The following is an 18,544-nucleotide window of genomic DNA, read 5'->3' as shown; positions in this document are numbered from 1 at the left end:
ATAAAAGATGATGAGAGGCATTGATCGTGTGGATAGTCAGAGGCTTTTACCCAGGGCTGAAACGGCTAACACGGGAGGACACAGTTTTAAGGTGCTTGGAAGCAGGTACAGAGGAGATGTCGGGGTAAGTTTTTTTTAAAACGCAGAGAATGGGGAGTGTGTGGAATAGGCTGCCAGGGACGGTGGTGGAGGTACAAATGACAGGGTCTTTTAAGAGACTCCTGGACAGGTACACGAAGCTTAGAAAAATAGAGGGCTGTGGGTAACTGTAGGTAATTTCTGAAGTAAGTACGTGTTCGGCACAGCTTTGTGGGCCGAAGGGCCTGTATTGTGCTGTAGGTTTTCTATGTTTCTGAAACACAAGAGTGGTGGGTGTGTGGAACGCCCCGCCGGGGGCACTGCTGGTGGCAGATGCATCAGGGACGTTTGGATAGGCACATAGATGCAGTGGAGGGGCTCTGTGGACGGGAGGGGGCAGATTGACCTGTTCATGGCGTACAAACCTACTCCAACAAGAGATTCTGCCCAACGCTGGAATCCCAAAGCGACACGCGTAAGATGGCGGAAGAACCACGAACGAACCAATTCTCTCCGAACCAACACACCAAACCCCACCTCCCCATCAACTTGTGCGGCGACTTTGAGGGATCTGTGGACGTGGAGCCCCAGTTCCCTCTGTTCCTCCCAACTGTGAACCATTAATGAACCAGTGACCGATTCTCTCTGCAGCTCGCGGTTCTGATGTGGTTAATGACGTACGTCGGCGCGGTTTAACGGACTGACCCTTCTCATCCTGGGTAAGGCCAAGGAGCAAACTCTTCTTGATTCCGTAGCTCTACCAACTTTTTAACCCACTCCAAGATCAATCTAACCCCTCCCTCCTACATGACCCTCCATTTTTCTATCACCTATGTGTCTATCTAAGTGTTTCTTTAAACATTCCCCAATGTATCTGCCTCCACCACCACCCCGGCAGGGTGTTCTACTCAGAAAGCCGGGCAGCATCCATGGAGAGGAATAAACAGGCCAAGAGCCTTCACCAGGACTGGATCGGAGGAGGCAGAAGCCAGGATAACTCAGGGGCAGTGCTGGAGGGACACTCGGGACATTTCAGAGACTCTGAGAAGGATCTCAGAGCAGGTTAAAAGGTCGGCACAAAACCGCGGGCTGAAGTGCCTGTACGCACAAAACCGCGGGCTGAAGTGCCTGTACTGTTTTATATTCTGCCTAAGGGAATTCTGGAAAAAGGTGGGGGGAGGGGCGTGGGGGAAAGAGGACCAGAAGTTACAGCCCCTCATAGCAGGGGTATAGAGGGGGACACAAGGGGCGCAGAGGCACAGGGAGGGGGGGCGAGGGGGGCAGGGGCACAGGGAGGGAGGGCGAGGGGGGCAGGGGCACAGGGAGGGAGGGCGAGGGGGGGCAGGGGCACAGGGAGGGAGGGCGAGGGGGACAGAGGCACAGGGAGGGAGGGCGAGGAGGACAGAGGCACAGGGAGGGAGGGCGAGGGGGACAGAGGCACAGGGAGGGAGGGCGAGGAGGACAGAGGCACAGGGAGGGAGGGCGAGGAGGACAGAGGCACAGGGAGGGAGGGCGAGGGGGACAGGGGCACAGGGAGGGAGGGCGAGGAGGACAGAGGCACAGGGAGGGAGGGCGAGGAGGACAGAGGCACAGGGAGGGAGGGCGAGGGGGACAGAGGCACAGGGAGGGAGGGCGAGGGGGACAGAGGCACAGGGAGGGAGGGCGAGGGGGGCAGAGGCACAGGGAGGGAGGGCGAGGGGGACAGAGGCACAGGAAGGGAGGGCGAGGGGGGCAGGGGCACAGGGAGGGAGGGCGAGGAGGACAGAGGCACAGGGAGGGAGGGCGAGGGGGACAGAGGCACAGGGAGGGGGGGCGAGGGGGACTGGGGCACAGGGAGGGAGGGCGAGGGGGACAGAGGCACAGGGGGGGGCGAGGGGGACAGAGGCACAGGGAGGGAGGGCGAGGGGGACAGAGGCACAGGGAGGGAGGGCGAGGGGGACAGAGGCACAGGGAGGGCGAGGGGGGCAGGGGCACAGGGAGGGGGGGCGAGGGGGACAGAGGCACAGGGAGGGGGGGCGAGGGGGGCAGGGGCACAGGGAGGGGGGGCGAGGGGGACAGAGGCACAGGGAGGGAGGGCGAGGGGGGCAGGGGCACAGGGAGGGAGGGCGAGGGGGACAGAGGCACAGGGAGGGAGGGCGAGGGGGACAGAGGCACAGGGAGGGAGGGCGAGGGGGACAGAGGCACAGGGAGGGAGGGCGAGGGGGACAGAGGCACAGGGAGGGAGGGCGAGGGGGACAGAGGCACAGGGAGGGAGGGCGAGGGGGACAGAGGCACAGGGGGGGGCGAGGGGGACAGAGGCACAGGGAGGGAGGGCGAGGGGGGCAGGGGCACAGGGAGGGAGGGCGAGGGGGACAGAGGCACAGGGAGGGAGGGCGAGGGGGGCAGGGGCACAGGGAGGGAGGGCGAGGGGGACAGAGGCACAGGGAGGGAGGGCGAGGGGGACAGAGGCACAGGGAGGGAGGGCGAGGAGGACAGAGGCACAGGGGGGGGCGAGGGGGACAGAGGCACAGGGAGGGAGGGCGAGGAGGACAGAGGCACAGGGAGGGAGGGCGAGGGGGACAGAGGCACAGGGAGGGAGGGCGAGGGGGACAGAGGCACAGGGAGGGAAGGCGAGGAGGACAGAGGCACAGGGAGGGGGGGCGAGGGGGACAGAGGCACAGGGAGGGAGGGCGAGGGGGACAGAGGCACAGGGAGGGAGGGCGAGGGGGACAGAGGCACAGGGAGGGAGGGCGAGGGGGACAGAGGCACAGGGAGGGGGGGCGAGGGGGACAGAGGCACAGGGAGGGAGGGCGAGGGGGACAGAGGCACAGGGAGGGAGGGGCGAGGGGGACAGAGGCACAGGGAGGGGGGGGCGAGGGGGACAGGGGCACAGGGAGGGGGGGCGAGGGGGACAGGGGCACAGGGAGGGGGGGCGAGGGGGACAGAGGCACAGGGAGGGAGGGCGAGGGGGACAGAGGCACAGGGAGGGAGGGCGAGGGGGACAGAGGCACAGGGAGGGAGGGCGAGGGGGACAGAGGCACAGGGAGGGAGGGCGAGGGGGACAGAGGCACAGGGAGGGAGGGCGAGGGGGACAGAGGCACAGGGAGGGAGGGCGAGGGGGACAGAGGCACAGGGGGGGAGGGCAAGGAGGACAGAGGCACAGGGAGGGAGGGCGAGGGGGACAGAGGCACAGGGAGGGAGGGCGAGGGGGACAGAGGCACAGGGAGGGGGGGCGAGGGGGACAGAGGCACAGGGAGGGAGGGCGAGGGGGACAGAGGCACAGGGAGGGAAGGCGAGGAGGACAGAGGCACAGGGAGGGAGGGCGAGGAGGACAGAGGCACAGGGAGGGAGGGCGAGGGGGACAGAGGCACAGGGAGGGAGGGCGAGGGGGACAGAGGCACAGGGAGGGAGGGCGAGGGGGACAGAGGCACAGGGAGGGAGGGCGAGGAGGACAGAGGCACAGGGAGGGAGGGCGAGGGGGACAGAGGCACAGGGAGGGAGGGCGAGGGGGACAGAGGCACAGGGAGGGAGGGCGAGGGGGACAGGGGCACAGGGAGGGAGGGCGAGGGGGGCAGGGGCACAGGGAGGGAGGGCGAGGGGGACAGAGGCACAGGGAGGGAAGGCGAGGGGGACAGAGGCACAGGGAGGGAAGGCGAGGGGGACAGAGGCACAGGGAGGGAGGGCGAGGGGGACAGAGGCACAGGGAGGGAGGGCGAGGGGGACAGAGGCACAGGGAGGGGGGGCGAGGGGGACAGAGGCACAGGGAGGGAGGGCGAGGGGGACAGAGGCACAGGGAGGGAGGGCGAGGGGGACAGAGGCACAGGGAGGGAGGGCGAGGGGGGCAGGGGCACAGGGAGGGGGGGCGAGGGGGACAGAGGCACAGGGAGGGAGGGCGAGGGGGACAGAGGCACAGGGAGGGAGGGCGAGGGGGACAGAGGCACAGGGAGGGAGGGCGAGGGGGGCAGGGGCACAGGGAGGGGGGGCGAGGAGGACAGGGGCACAGGGAGGGAGGGCGAGGGGGACAGGGGCACAGGGGGGGGCGAGGGGGACAGAGGCACAGGGAGGGAGGGCGAGGAGGACAGGGGCACAGGGAGGGAGGGCGAGGGGGACAGAGGCACAGGGAGGGAGGGCGAGGGGGACAGAGGCACAGGGAGGGAGGGCGAGGAGGACAGAGGCACAGGGAGGGAGGGCGAGGGGGACAGAGGCACAGGGAGGGGGGGGGAGGAGGACAGAGGCACGGGGGGGGAGGGCGAGGGGGACAGAGGCACAGGGAGGGAGGGCGAGGGGGACAGAGGCACAGGGGAGGGCGAGGGGGACAGAGGCACAGGGGAGGGAGGGCGAGGGGGACAGAGGCACAGGGAGGGAGGGCGAGGAGGACAGAGGCACAGGGAGGAGGGGCGAGGAGGACAGAGGCACAGGGGGGAGGGCGAGGGGGACAGAGGCACAGGGAGGGAGGGCGAGGGGGACAGAGGCACAGGGAGGGAGGGCGAGGGGGACAGAGGCACAGGGAGGGAGGGCGAGGGGGACAGAGGCACAGGGAGGGAGGGCGAGGGGGACAGAGGCACAGGGGGGGCGAGGAGGACAGAGGCACAGGGAGGGAGGGCGAGGGGGACAGGGGCACAGGGAGGGAGGGCGAGGAGGACAGAGGCACAGGGAGGGAGGGCGAGGAGGACAGAGGCACAGGGGAGGGCGAGGGGGACAGAGGCACAGGGAGGGGGGGGGAGGAGGACAGAGGCACAGGGGGGGAGGGCGAGGGGGACAGAGGCACAGGGAGGGGGGGCGAGGAGGACAGAGGCACAGGGGGGGGCGAGGAGGACAGAGGCACAGGGAGGGAGGGCGAGGGGGACAGAGGCACAGGGAGGGAGGGCGAGGGGGGCAGGGGCACAGGGAGGGAGGGCGAGGGGGACAGAGGCACAGGGAGGGAGGGCGAGGGGGGCAGGGGCACAGGGAGGGAGGGCGAGGGGGACAGAGGCACAGGGAGGGAGGGCGAGGGGGACAGAGGCACAGGGAGGGGGGGCGAGGGGGACAGAGGCACAGGGAGGGGGGGCGAGGGGGACAGAGGCACAGGGAGGGAGGGCGAGGGGGACAGAGGCACAGGGAGGGGGGGCGAGGGGGACAGAGGCACAGGGAGGGCGAGGGGGACAGAGGCACAGGGAGGGGGGGCGAGGAGGACAGAGGCACAGGGAGGGAGGGCGAGGGGGACAGAGGCACAGGGAGGGAGGGCGAGGAGGACAGAGGCACAGGGAGGGAGGGCGAGGAGGACAGGGGCACAGGGAGGGAGGGCGAGGGGGACAGAGGCACAGGGAGGGAGGGCGAGGGGGACAGAGGCACAGGGAGGGGGGGGCGAGGAGGACAGAGGCACAGGGAGGGAGGGCGAGGGGGACAGAGGCACAGGGAGGGAGGGCGAGGAGGACAGAGGCACGGGGGGGGCGAGGGGGACAGAGGCACAGGGAGGGAGGGCGAGGGGGGCAGGGGCACAGGGACGGGGGGCGAGGGGGACAGAGGCACAGGGGGGGGGGGCGAGGAGGACAGAGGCACAGGGGGGGAGGGCGAGGGGGACAGAGGCACAGGGAGGGAGGGCGAGGGGGGCAGAGGCACAGGGAGGGAGGGCGAGGGGGGCAGGGGCACAGGGAGGGGGGGCGAGGGGGACAGAGGCACAGGGAGGGAGGGCGAGGGGGGCAGGGGCACAGGGAGGGAGGGCGAGGGGGGACAGAGGCACAGGGAGGGAGGGCGAGGAGGACAGAGGCACAGGGAGGGAGGGCGAGGAGGACAGAGGCACAGGGAGGGAGGGCGAGGGGGGCAGGGGCACAGGGAGGGGGGCGAGGGGGGCAGGGGCACAGGGAGGGAGGGCGAGGGGGACAGAGGCACAGGGAGGGAGGGCGAGGGGGACAGAGGCACAGGGAGGGAGGGCGAGGGGGACAGAGGCACAGGGAGGGAGGGCGAGGGGGACAGGGGCACAGGGAGGGAGGGCGAGGGGGGCAGGGGCACAGGGAGGGAGGGCGAGGGGGGCAGGGGCACAGGGAGGGAGGGCGAGGGGGACAGAGGCACAGGGAGGGAGGGCGAGGGGGACAGAGGCACAGGGAGGGAGGGCGAGGGGGACAGAGGCACAGGGAGGGAGGGCGAGGGGGACAGAGGCACAGGGAGGGAAGGCGAGGGGGACAGAGGCACAGGGAGGGAGGGCGAGGGGGACAGAGGCACAGGGGGGGGCGAGGGGGACAGAGGCACAGGGAGGGGGGGGCGAGGAGGACAGAGGCACAGGGGGGGCGAGGGGGACAGAGGCACAGGGAGGGAGGGCGAGGAGGACAGAGGCACAGGGAGGGAGGGCGAGGGGGACAGGGGCACAGGGAGGGGGGGCGAGGAGGACAGAGGCACAGGGGGGGCGAGGGGGACAGAGGCACAGGGAGGGAGGGCGAGGAGGACAGAGGCACAGGGAGGGAGGGCGAGGGGGACAGAGGCACAGGGAGGGAGGGCGAGGGGGACAGAGGCACAGGGAGGGAAGGCGAGGGGGACAGAGGCACAGGGAGGGAGGGCGAGGGGGACAGAGGCACAGGGGGGGGCGAGGGGGACAGAGGCACAGGGAGGGGGGGGCGAGGAGGACAGAGGCACAGGGGGGGCGAGGGGGACAGAGGCACAGGGAGGGAGGGCGAGGAGGACAGAGGCACAGGGAGGGAGGGCGAGGGGGACAGGGGCACAGGGAGGGGGGGCGAGGAGGACAGAGGCACAGGGGGGGCGAGGGGGACAGAGGCACAGGGAGGGAGGGCGAGGAGGACAGAGGCACAGGGAGGGAGGGCGAGGGGGACAGAGGCACAGGGAGGGAAGGCGAGGGGGACAGAGGCACAGGGAGGGGGGGCGAGGGGGACAGAGGCACAGGGAGGGAGGGCGAGGGGGACAGAGGCACAGGGAGGGAGGGCGAGGGGGACAGAGGCACAGGGAGGGAGGGCGAGGGGGACAGAGGCACAGGGAGGGAGGGCGAGGGGGACAGAGGCACAGGGAGGGAGGGCGAGGGGGACAGAGGCACAGGGAGGGAGGGCGAGGGGGGCAGGGGCACAGGGAGGGAGGGCGAGGGGGGCAGGGGCACAGGGAGGGAGGGCGAGGGGGGCAGGGGCACAGGGAGGGAGGGCGAGGGGGACAGAGGCACAGGGAGGGAGGGCGAGGAGGACAGAGGCACAGGGAGGGAGGGCGAGGGGGACAGGGGCACAGGGAGGGAGGGCGAGGGGGACAGAGGCACAGGGAGGGGGGGCGAGGGGGACAGAGGCACAGGGGGGGCGAGGGGGACAGGGGCACAGGGAGGGAGGGCGAGGGGGGCAGGGGCACAGGGAGGGAGGGCGAGGAGGACAGAGGCACAGGGAGGGGGGGCGAGGGGGACAGAGGCACAGGGAGGGAGGGCGAGGGGGGCAGGGGCACAGGGAGGGAGGGCGAGGGGGACAGAGGCACAGGGAGGGGGGGCGAGGGGGACAGAGGCACAGGGGGGGGGGGCGAGGGGGACAGAGGCACAGGGAGGGAGGGCGAGGGGGACAGAGGCACAGGGGGGGGCGAGGAGGACAGAGGCACAGGGAGGGAGGGCGAGGGGGACAGGGGCACAGGGAGGGAGGGCGAGGGGGACAGAGGCACAGGGAGGGGGGGCGAGGGGGACAGAGGCACAGGGAGGGGGGGCGAGGAGGACAGAGGCACAGGGAGGGGGGGCGAGGAGGACAGAGGCACAGGGGGGGAGGGCGAGGGGGACAGAGGCACAGGGAGGGCGAGGAGGACAGAGGCACAGGGAGGGAGGGCGAGGGGGACAGAGGCACAGGGAGGGAGGGCGAGGGGGGCAGGGGCACAGGGAGGGAGGGCGAGGGGGACAGAGGCACAGGGAGGGAGGGCGAGGGGGACAGAGGCACAGGGAGGGGGGGCGAGGAGGACAGGGGCACAGGGAGGGAGGGCGAGGGGGACAGAGGCACAGGGAGGGAGGGCGAGGGGGACAGAGGCACAGGGAGGGAGGGCGAGGGGGACAGAGGCACAGGGAGGGAGGGCGAGGGGGACAGAGGCACAGGGAGGGAGGGCGAGGGGGACAGAGGCACAGGGGGGGAGGGCAAGGAGGACAGAGGCACAGGGAGGGAGGGCGAGGGGGACAGAGGCACAGGGAGGGAGGGCGAGGGGGACAGAGGCACAGGGAGGGGGGGCGAGGGGGACAGAGGCACAGGGAGGGAGGGCGAGGGGGACAGAGGCACAGGGAGGGAGGGCGAGGAGGACAGAGGCACAGGGAGGGAGGGCGAGGGGGACAGAGGCACAGGGAGGGAGGGCGAGGGGGACAGGGGCACAGGGAGGGAGGGCGAGGGGGGCAGGGGCACAGGGAGGGAGGGCGAGGGGGACAGAGGCACAGGGAGGGAAGGCGAGGGGGACAGAGGCACAGGGAGGGAAGGCGAGGGGGACAGAGGCACAGGGAGGGAGGGCGAGGGGGACAGAGGCACAGGGAGGGAGGGCGAGGGGGACAGAGGCACAGGGAGGGGGGGCGAGGGGGACAGAGGCACAGGGAGGGGGGGGCGAGGGGGACAGAGGCACAGGGAGGGAGGGCGAGGGGGGCAGGGGCACAGGGAGGGAGGGCGAGGGGGGCAGGGGCACAGGGAGGGAGGGCGAGGGGGGCAGAGGCACAGGGAGGGAGGGCGAGGGGGACAGAGGCACAGGGAGGGGGGGCGAGGAGGACAGAGGCACAGGGAGGGAGGGCGAGGAGGACAGAGGCACAGGGAGGGAGGGCGAGGGGGACAGAGGCACAGGGAGGGGGGGCGAGGAGGACAGAGGCACAGGGAGGGAGGGCGAGGAGGACAGAGGCACAGGGAGGGAGGGCGAGGGGGGCAGAGGCACAGGGAGGGAGGGCGAGGGGGACAGGGGCACAGGGAGGGAGGGCGAGGGGGGCAGGGGCACAGGGAGGGAGGGCGAGGGGGACAGAGGCACAGGGAGGGAGGGCGAGGGGGACAGAGGCACAGGGAGGGGGGGCGAGGGGGACAGAGGCACAGGGAGGGGGGGCGAGGAGGACAGAGGCACAGGGAGGGAGGGCGAGGGGGACAGAGGCACAGGGAGGGAGGGCGAGGGGGACAGGGGCACAGGGAGGGAGGGCGAGGGGGGCAGGGGCACAGGGAGGGGGGGCGAGGGGGACAGAGGCACAGGGAGGGGGGGCGAGGGGGACAGAGGCACAGGGAGGGAGGGCGAGGGGGACAGAGGCACAGGGAGGGGGGGCGAGGGGGACAGAGGCACAGGGAGGGGGGGGCGAGGAGGACAGAGGCACAGGGAGGGGGGGCGAGGGGGGCAGGGGCACAGGGAGGGGGGGGCGAGGGGGACAGAGGCACAGGGAGGGGGGGCGAGGGGGGCAGGGGCACAGGGAGGGAGGGCGAGGGGGACAGAGGCACAGGGAGGGGGGGCGAGGGGGGCAGGGGCACAGGGAGGGGGGGCGAGGGGGGCAGGGGCACAGGGAGGGAGGGCGAGGGGGGCAGGGGCACAGGGAGGGAGGGCGAGGAGGACAGAGGCACAGGGAGGGAGGGCGAGGGGGACAGAGGCACAGGGAGGGAGGGCGAGGGGGACAGAGGCACAGGGAGGGAGGGCGAGGGGGACAGAGGCACAGGGAGGGGGGGCGAGGGGGGCAGAGGCACAGGGAGGGAGGGCGAGGAGGACAGAGGCACAGGGAGGGAGGGCGAGGAGGACAGGGGCACAGGGAGGGAGGGCAAGGAGGACAGAGGCACAGGGAGGGAGGGCGAGGGGGACAGAGGCACAGGGAGGGAGGGCGAGGAGGACAGAGGCACAGGGAGGGGGGGCGAGGGGGACAGAGGCACAGGGAGGGGGGGCGAGGGGGACAGAGGCACAGGGGGGGAGGGCGAGGGGGACAGAGGCACAGGGAGGGAGGGCGAGGGGGACAGAGGCACAGGGAGGGAGGGCGAGGGGGACAGAGGCACAGGGAGGGCGAGGGGGACAGAGGCACAGGGAGGGAGGGCGAGGAGGACAGAGGCACAGGGAGGGAGGGCGAGGAGGACAGAGGCACAGGGAGGGAGGGCGAGGGGGACAGAGGCACAGGGAGGGAGGGCGAGGGGGACAGAGGCACAGGGGGGGAGGGCAAGGAGGACAGAGGCACAGGGGGGGAGGGCAAGGAGGACAGAGGCACAGGGAGGGAGGGCGAGGGGGACAGAGGCACAGGGAGGGAGGGCGAGGGGGACAGAGGCACAGGGGGGGAGGGCAAGGAGGACAGAGGCACAGGGGGGGAGGGCAAGGAGGACAGAGGCACAGGGAGGGAGGGCGAGGGGGACAGAGGCACAGGGAGGGAGGGCGAGGGGGACAGAGGCACAGGGAGGGAGGGCGAGGGGGGCAGAGGCACAGGGAGGGAGGGCGAGGGGGACAGAGGCACAGGGAGGGAGGGCGAGGGGGACAGAGGCACAGGGAGGGAGGGCGAGGGGGGCAGGGGCACAGGGAGGGAGGGCGAGGGGGACAGAGGCACAGGGAGGGAGGGCGAGGGGGGCAGAGGCACAGGGAGGGAGGGCGAGGGGGACAGAGGCACAGGGAGGGAGGGCGAGGGGGGCAGAGGCACAGGGAGGGAGGGCGAGGGGGGCAGGGGCACAGGGAGGGGGGGCGAGGGGGACAGAGGCACAGGGAGGGAGGGCGAGGGGGACAGAGGCACAGGGGGGGGGGGCGAGGAGGACAGAGGCACAGGGAGGGAGGGCGAGGAGGACAGAGGCACAGGGAGGGAGGGCGAGGGGGGCAGGGGCACAGGGGGGAGGGCGAGGGGGACAGAGGCACAGGGAGGGAGGGCGAGGGGGACAGAGGCACAGGGAGGGAGGGCGAGGGGGACAGAGGCACAGGGAGGGAGGGCGAGGGGGACAGAGGCACAGGGGGGGAGGGCGAGGGGGGCAGGGGCACAGGGAGGGAGGGCGAGGGGGACAGAGGCACAGGGAGGGGGGGCGAGGAGGACAGAGGCACAGGGAGGGGGGGGCGAGGAGGACAGAGGCACAGGGGGGGGGGGGCGAGGAGGACAGAGGCACAGGGGGGAGGGCGAGGGGGACAGAGGCACAGGGAGGGGGGGCGAGGGGGACAGGGGCACAGGGAGGGAGGGCGAGGAGGACAGAGGCACAGGGGGGAGGGCGAGGGGGACAGAGGCACAGGGGGGAGGGCGAGGGGGACAGAGGCACAGGGAGGGAGGGCGAGGAGGACAGAGGCACAGGGAGGGGGGGCGAGGGGGACAGAGGCACAGGGAGGGAGGGCGAGGGGGGCAGAGGCACAGGGAGGGAGGGCGAGGAGGACAGAGGCACAGGGAGGGAGGGCGAGGGGGACAGAGGCACAGGGAGGGAGGGCGAGGGGGACAGAGGCACAGGGAGGGAAGGCGAGGGGGACAGAGGCACAGGGAGGGAGGGCGAGGGGGGCAGGGGCACAGGGAGGGAGGGCGAGGAGGACAGAGGCACAGGGAGGGAGGGCGAGGGGGACAGAGGCACAGGGAGGGAGGGCGAGGGGGGCAGGGGCACAGGGAGGGAGGGCGAGGGGGACAGAGGCACAGGGAGGGAGGGCGAGGAGGACAGAGGCACAGGGAGGGAGGGCGAGGGGGACAGAGGCACAGGGAGGGAGGGCGAGGAGGACAGAGGCACAGGGAGGGAGGGCGAGGGGGACAGAGGCACAGGGAGGGAGGGCGAGGGGGGCAGGGGCACAGGGAGGGAGGGCGAGGGGGACAGAGGCACAGGGAGGGAGGGCGAGGGGGACAGAGGCACAGGGAGGGAGGGCGAGGGGGACAGAGGCACAGGGGGGGCGAGGAGGACAGAGGCACAGGGAGGGAGGGCGAGGGGGACAGAGGCACAGGGAGGGAGGGCGAGGGGGACAGAGGCACAGGGAGGGAGGGCGAGGGGGACAGAGGCACAGGGAGGGAGGGCGAGGAGGACAGGGGCACAGGGAGGGAGGGCGAGGGGGACAGAGGCACAGGGAGGGAAGGCGAGGGGGACAGAGGCACAGGGAGGGAGGGCGAGGAGGACAGGGGCACAGGGAGGGAGGGCGAGGGGGGCAGAGGCACAGGGAGGGAGGGCGAGGGGGACAGAGGCACAGGGAGGGAGGGCGAGGGGGACAGAGGCACAGGGAGGGAGGGCGAGGGGGGCAGGGGCACAGGGAGGGAGGGCGAGGGGGACAGAGGCACAGGGAGGGAGGGCGAGGGGGACAGAGGCACAGGGAGGGAGGGCGAGGGGGACAGAGGCACAGGGAGGGAGGGCGAGGGGGACAGAGGCACAGGGAGGGAGGGCGAGGGGGACAGAGGCACAGGGAGGGAGGGCGAGGGGGACAGAGGCACAGGGAGGGAGGGCGAGGGGGACAGAGGCACAGGGGGGGAGGGCAAGGAGGACAGAGGCACAGGGGGGGAGGGCAAGGAGGACAGAGGCACAGGGAGGGAGGGCGAGGGGGACAGAGGCACAGGGAGGGAGGGCGAGGGGGACAGAGGCACAGGGAGGGAGGGCGAGGGGGACAGAGGCACAGGGAGGGAGGGCGAGGGGGGCAGAGGCACAGGGAGGGAGGGCGAGGGGGACAGAGGCACAGGGAGGGAGGGCGAGGGGGACAGAGGCACAGGGGGCGGGCGAGGGGGGCAGGGGCACAGGGAGGGAGGGCGAGGGGGACAGAGGCACAGGGAGGGAGGGCGAGGGGGACAGAGGCACAGGGAGGGAAGGCGAGGGGGACAGAGGCACAGGGAGGGGGGGCGAGGGGGACAGAGGCACAGGGAGGGAAGGCGAGGAGGACAGAGGCACAGGGAGGAGGGGCGAGGAGGACAGAGGCACAGGGAGGGAAGGCGAGGAGGACAGAGGCACAGGGAGGGAGGGCGAGGGGGACAGAGGCACAGGGAGGGGGGGCGAGGAGGACAGAGGCACAGGGAGGGAGGGCGAGGGGGACAGAGGCACAGGGAGGGAGGGCGAGGGGGACAGAGGCACAGGGAGGGCGAGGGGGACAGAGGCACAGGGAGGGGCGAGGGGGACAGAGGCACAGGGAGGGAGGGCGAGGGGGGCAGGGGCACAGGGAGGGAGGGCGAGGAGGACAGAGGCACAGGGGGGGGCGAGGGGGACAGAGGCACAGGGGGGGGCGAGGAGGACAGAGGCACAGGGAGGGAGGGCGAGGGGGACTGGGGCACAGGGAGGGAGGGCGAGGGGGGCAGAGGCACAGGGAGGGAGGGCGAGGGGGACAGAGGCACAGGGAGGGAGGGCGAGGAGGACAGAGGCACAGGGAGGGAGGGCGAGGGGGGCAGAGGCACAGGGAGGGAGGGCGAGGGGGACAGAGGCACAGGGAGGGAGGGCGAGGGGGACAGAGGCACAGGGAGGGAGGGCGAGGGGGACAGAGGCACAGGGGGCGGGCGAGGGGGGCAGGGGCACAGGGAGGGAGGGCGAGGGGGACAGAGGCACAGGGAGGGAGGGCGAGGGGGACAGAGGCACAGGGAGGGAAGGCGAGGAGGACAGAGGCACAGGGAGGGAGGGCGAGGGGGGCAGAGGCACAGGGGGGGCGGGCGAGGGGGACAGAGGCACAGGGAGGGAGGGCGAGGGGGACAGAGGCACAGGGAGGGAGGGCGAGGGGGACAGAGGCACAGGGAGGGAGGGCGAGGGGGACAGAGGCACAGGGAGGGAGGGCGAGGGGGGCAGGGGCACAGGGAGGGAGGGCGAGGGGGACAGAGGCACAGGGAGGGAGGGCGAGGGGGACAGAGGCACAGGGAGGGGGGGCGAGGAGGACAGAGGCACGGGGGGGGCGAGGGGGACAGAGGCACAGGGAGGGAGGGCGAGGGGGACAGAGGCACAGGGAGGGAAGGCGAGGGGGACAGAGGCACAGGGGGGGCGAGGGGGACAGAGGCACAGGGAGGGGGGGGCGAGGAGGACAGAGGCACAGGGAGGGAGGGCGAGGAGGACAGAGGCACAGGGAGGGGGGGCGAGGGGGACAGAGGCACAGGGAGGGGGGGCGAGGGGGACAGAGGCACAGGGAGGGAAGGCGAGGAGGACAGAGGCACAGGGAGGGAGGGCGAGGGGGACAGAGGCACAGGGAGGGGGGGCGAGGAGGACAGAGGCACAGGGAGGGAGGGCGAGGGGGACAGAGGCACAGGGAGGGAGGGCGAGGGGGACAGAGGCACAGGGAGGGCGAGGGGGACAGAGGCACAGGGAGGGGCGAGGGGGACAGAGGCACAGGGAGGGAGGGCGAGGGGGGCAGGGGCACAGGGAGGGAGGGCGAGGAGGACAGAGGCACAGGGGGGGGCGAGGGGGACAGAGGCACAGGGGGGGGCGAGGAGGACAGAGGCACAGGGGGGGCGAGGGGGACAGAGGCACAGGGAGGGGCGAGGGGGACAGAGGCACAGGGAGGGAGGGCGAGGGGGGCAGGGGCACAGGGAGGGAGGGCGAGGGGGACAGAGGCACAGGGAGGGAGGGCAAGGAGGACAGAGGCACAGGGGGGGGCGAGGGGGACAGAGGCACAGGGGGGGGCGAGGGGGACAGAGGCACAGGGGGGGAGGGCAAGGAGGACAGAGGCACAGGGAGGGAGGGCGAGGGGGACAGAGGCACAGGGAGGGAGGGCGAGGGGGACAGGGGCACAGGGAGGGAGGGCGAGGGGGACAGAGGCACAGGGAGGGAAGGCGAGGAGGACAGAGGCACAGGGGGGGCGAGGGGGACAGAGGCACAGAGACAGATTGTGGGGTAGAGAAGGGTGAGAGCTGGTGTGGCATACAGAGAGGAGCTTGTGGGGTATATAGGTGCATGGGTTTAGACAGGAGTGTGGGATATTAAAAGGGGAATAGAGATTGCTGTGAGTATTGACGGGGTCTCTGGTATGGAGAGGGGTGTGGGCAAGTGAGGAGAAGAGAAGGGGGGAGAGGGGAACCAGGACGGGGAGCGGAAAGAGAGAAGGGGGGGCGGAAAACACTGGAGGTTTGAGAAATCAGCATTGACGCGGGCAGGTTGGAGGCTACCCAGGTGGAGCACAGGACACTGCTCCTCTAACCTGAGAACAGTTGTGTCATCAGCAAATTTACAGATGGCAGTCGTGGGCTGGGCACATCCCCTCCTCGTCGACAATCGACACTGGTGCAGCACAGAGGTGTGTGCGTAGCCCACCGCTCTACTCTCTCCACACCCGTGACTGTGTGGCTCGGCGCAGCTCAAACGCTGTCTGTAAATTTGCTGACAACACATCTGTCGCTGGTAGAATCTCAGGTGGTGACGAGAGGGCGTACAGGAGTGAGATATGCCAACTAGTGGAGTGGTGTCACAGCAACAACCTGGCACTCAACGTCAGTAAGACAAAAGAGCTGATTGCGGACTTCAGGAAGGGTAAGATGAAGGAACACATACCAATCCTCATAGAGGGATCAGAAGTGGAGAGAGTGAGCAGCTTCAAGTTCCTGGGTGTCAAGATCTCTAAGGATCTGACCTGGCCCCAAAATATCAATGCAGACACAAAGACGGCAAGACAGTGGCTACGTTTCATTCAGAGTTTGAGGAGATTTGGTCTGGCTACCAAAGACACTCGCAAATTCCTACAGATGTTACCGTGGAGAGAGTTCTAACTGGTGTACCTGGGGGAGAACGGGAAGGTTCTGCACAGGATGAGAAAGAGCTGCAGAAATTTGTTAACTCAGCCAGCTCCATCATGGGCACCAGCCTCCCCGGCATCGAGGACATCGTCAAAGGGCGATGCCTCAGGAAAAGGCTGCAGTCCCTCATCACCCGGGACGTGCCTCCGTTTCTTTGTCACCATCGAGGAGCCCGAAGACACACAATGAGCATTTTAGGAACAACTTCTCCTCCTCCACCCTGAGATTTGTGAATGGACATTGAACACAACCTCACTATTTTTCCCTCTCTTTTGGCACTACTTAATTTATATAAAAAATTTCTTAGCGTAATTTATAATTTTTCTGTTATGCATTGTAACGAATTTCAGCAGAGGCGGCCGTGGCACATGTCACAACAGGAAGCAAGAACTGACACGGGTGGCCACCGGGAAACCCTGCCTTTTAACGCAATTCTTCCGTGCCTTGCACACCACGATCTTTGCCCCGTTCTGTGCTAGCTGTGGACATTGCCATCTGATTACTCACCCAAGCAAGGAATTTCATCATCGAAATCACAGGCAAAATGTGGAAAGAAGTAGACCTTGCACAGCCCCGCTTATCACAGCCAGCCAAACAAAAAGAAAGGCCCCCCTTTGTTTCCCGAATCTTTGTCTCCTGCCAGCAAGACTATCTTCTACCCATGCTAGTATCTTTCCTATTAATAATAGCGGGCTCTTATCTTGTGAAACCAGCAGCCTCGTGTGTGGCAGCTTCTGAGAATTTAAGCAAACAACACCTTTGACAATAAAATAATGTAATCTAATCTAAGAGGAATTAGAGGTCAGCAATCTAATTATCCAGGACAGGAAGAGACACCCCCACCAACATTTAAACTGCACCCATGGACCCAGTACAGGAAGGTGGGGTAGAGCGGGTCACAACAGCTGAACTACCAAGTGGCTGGGCGTAAATTAATATAAAGGCGGTGGCGGAGGCACCAGCTCGGGAGAAGTTACAAGATTTGGCATTTTTCGGTGGTAAATGACAATAATTCGCCCCTCACCGCCATGCGAGAACCCGGGCGCGCATGCGCGCTGCTTTCCGCACTGCGGACTCTTTGTATCGAGCGGGAGCCGCACGCGCAACATTGTATCCCGGGCGGGGGTTGGCGACGCATGCGTCACGGAGGCCCCGCCTCCCCCGGCAGGCTGGGCTCAGCCTCTCATCCTGCCGCAGGCCACGCCCACACACCCAGTCCTCCAGCCACGCCCACCCCGCCTCGCGCCGCGCCCGGGAGGTTCGGCTCGGCGGCTACCCGGCCACGCCCATCCGACCCCAGTCCTCCAGCCACGCCCTCCCCGTCCGCGACCGTGGAGGGAAGAGGAGACACACTGTATTCCCGTCCGACCCGCTGATATATTGTAACCAAGGCGACGGGCCCGGGCGCGCATTCGTGCGCGGGAGCGAGCAGCGGCCGCGCGCTTGTTTACCTCCAACGCGAGCCCCCACCCCCCCTTTCCTTCTGCACAAATACTGTACACAAGCAGCGTCGGGAGCGCGCCCGGCCCTCAGACCCTACACCCCAAAGCGGAACAAAGGTCAAACAAGTCGCTCGGGCGTTGTTAAAGCTCTCTCACAGATTTACTGCGCTTTAACAAAAACCTTAAAGCACCCATTTTCTTTTCGGTTTTCGCAAATAAACACTGGCCACCCCGTTGCACGCCCACAGTTATCCTCCAGGGCAAATAAATGACCCGCCCCCTCCCTACACACACACACAGCAAATTCAGATATATACAGAAGCCTTTGCAAAATTATCCCAGACTGCGATGCAAATCCCCTCCCCACCTCCTTCAAAGATGCACCGTTCTCCACCTTCGGTGCACGTTGAATTCCCGATTTCTTACCGACAGACATTCCTGACGAGGCTGCTGGGGATGAATCAACATTGCCTTCTGTTCCTTTGGACGAGGTAACGAGGGACGATTGGGTATGATCTTCCATTCCTTCGTGTTTCGGGTTTTCCGTCTAAAGTCTTCTGTCGCTTTGTTTTCTTGTTTTTAAAAAAAAATAATAATATTTTCTTCGCTCTGATCTCTGCTCGCCTTTCTCCGGGGCTGGGAGACACCGCCCAGAGCTCGGTGTCGGTGAATCGGCTCCGCAACTCGTTATGACAAGCGCAGGCGAGCGAGGGGAATAAAAGAGAGCCCGCCCACCTCCCTCCTCCCGACGCTCAGGGTGAGAGGTGAGACGGTATCGATTCATCGTTTCACAGGCAAGCCACTCGGCATTGCGGCAGGCGCAGCCGGGGAGGGCGAAAACTGTACAGAGATGTACGGCCATTCCGCCCGCTCAGTCCGTTCCGAACCACTTAAACGACCTACTCCCGCCGACCTGCACCGCACCCCTACCGCCCATCTACCGAACCAAACGTCTCTCCAACGTTGAAATCGAGCTCAGCTCGTTCCGCACTCTCGCCACCCTCTGAGTGGAAAAGTTGCCCCTCATGCTCCCCTTCAACTTTTCACCTTTCACCCTTAACCCATGACCTCTAGCTGTAGCCCCACCCAACCTCAGTGGAAAAAGCCTGCTTGCATTTACCCTATCTGTACCCCTCATAATTTTGTATGCCTCTATCAAATCTCCCCTCAATCTTCTACGCTCTAAGGAATACAGTCCTAACCTATTCAATCTTTCCTTATAGGGTCGGCACAAGATTGTGGGCCGAAGGGCCTGTACTGTGCTGTACTATTGTGTTCTATGTTATATATAACTCCGGTCCCGGAAACATCCTTGTAAATTTTCTCTGCCCTCTTTCAAACTTATTTACGTCTTTCCTGTCGGTAGGTGACCAAAACTGCACACAGTACTCCAAGTTAGGCCTCACCAATGTCTTATACAACTTCAACATTACATCCCATCTCCTGTACTCAGTACTTTGATTTATGAAGGCTAATGTGCCAAAAGCTTTCTGTATGACCCTATCTA

At 68.2% G+C, this 18,544-nt stretch overlaps 1 protein-coding gene across 3 annotated transcripts in view; it reads right to left on the bottom strand.

Annotated features, from left to right (window-relative positions):
• The window catches only part of LOC140189320 (reticulon-3-like), a 53,039-nt gene extending 35,277 nt beyond the window's left edge, over window positions 1–17,762 (bottom strand). Inside the window, exon 1 of one of the 3 annotated variants that reach the window (XM_072246029.1) lies at window positions 17,464–17,762. In XM_072246029.1, coding sequence (XP_072102130.1) covers window positions 17,464–17,560 — 97 coding nt within the window. In that variant the 5' untranslated portion in view covers window positions 17,561–17,762. The remainder of the gene's footprint in view (window positions 1–17,463) is intronic. The other 2 variants (XM_072246028.1, XM_072246030.1) reach the window with 2 other exon arrangements.
• Window positions 17,763–18,544: the final 782 nt, after the last annotated feature.

The sequence above is a fragment of the Mobula birostris genome, chromosome 28 (assembly GCF_030028105.1).
Source record: "Mobula birostris isolate sMobBir1 chromosome 28, sMobBir1.hap1, whole genome shotgun sequence".
Taxonomy (NCBI): Eukaryota; Metazoa; Chordata; class Chondrichthyes; order Myliobatiformes; family Myliobatidae; genus Mobula; species Mobula birostris.
The sequence above is the reverse complement of the archived record's forward strand: the minus strand, read 5'-3'. Positions and strand labels throughout refer to the sequence as shown.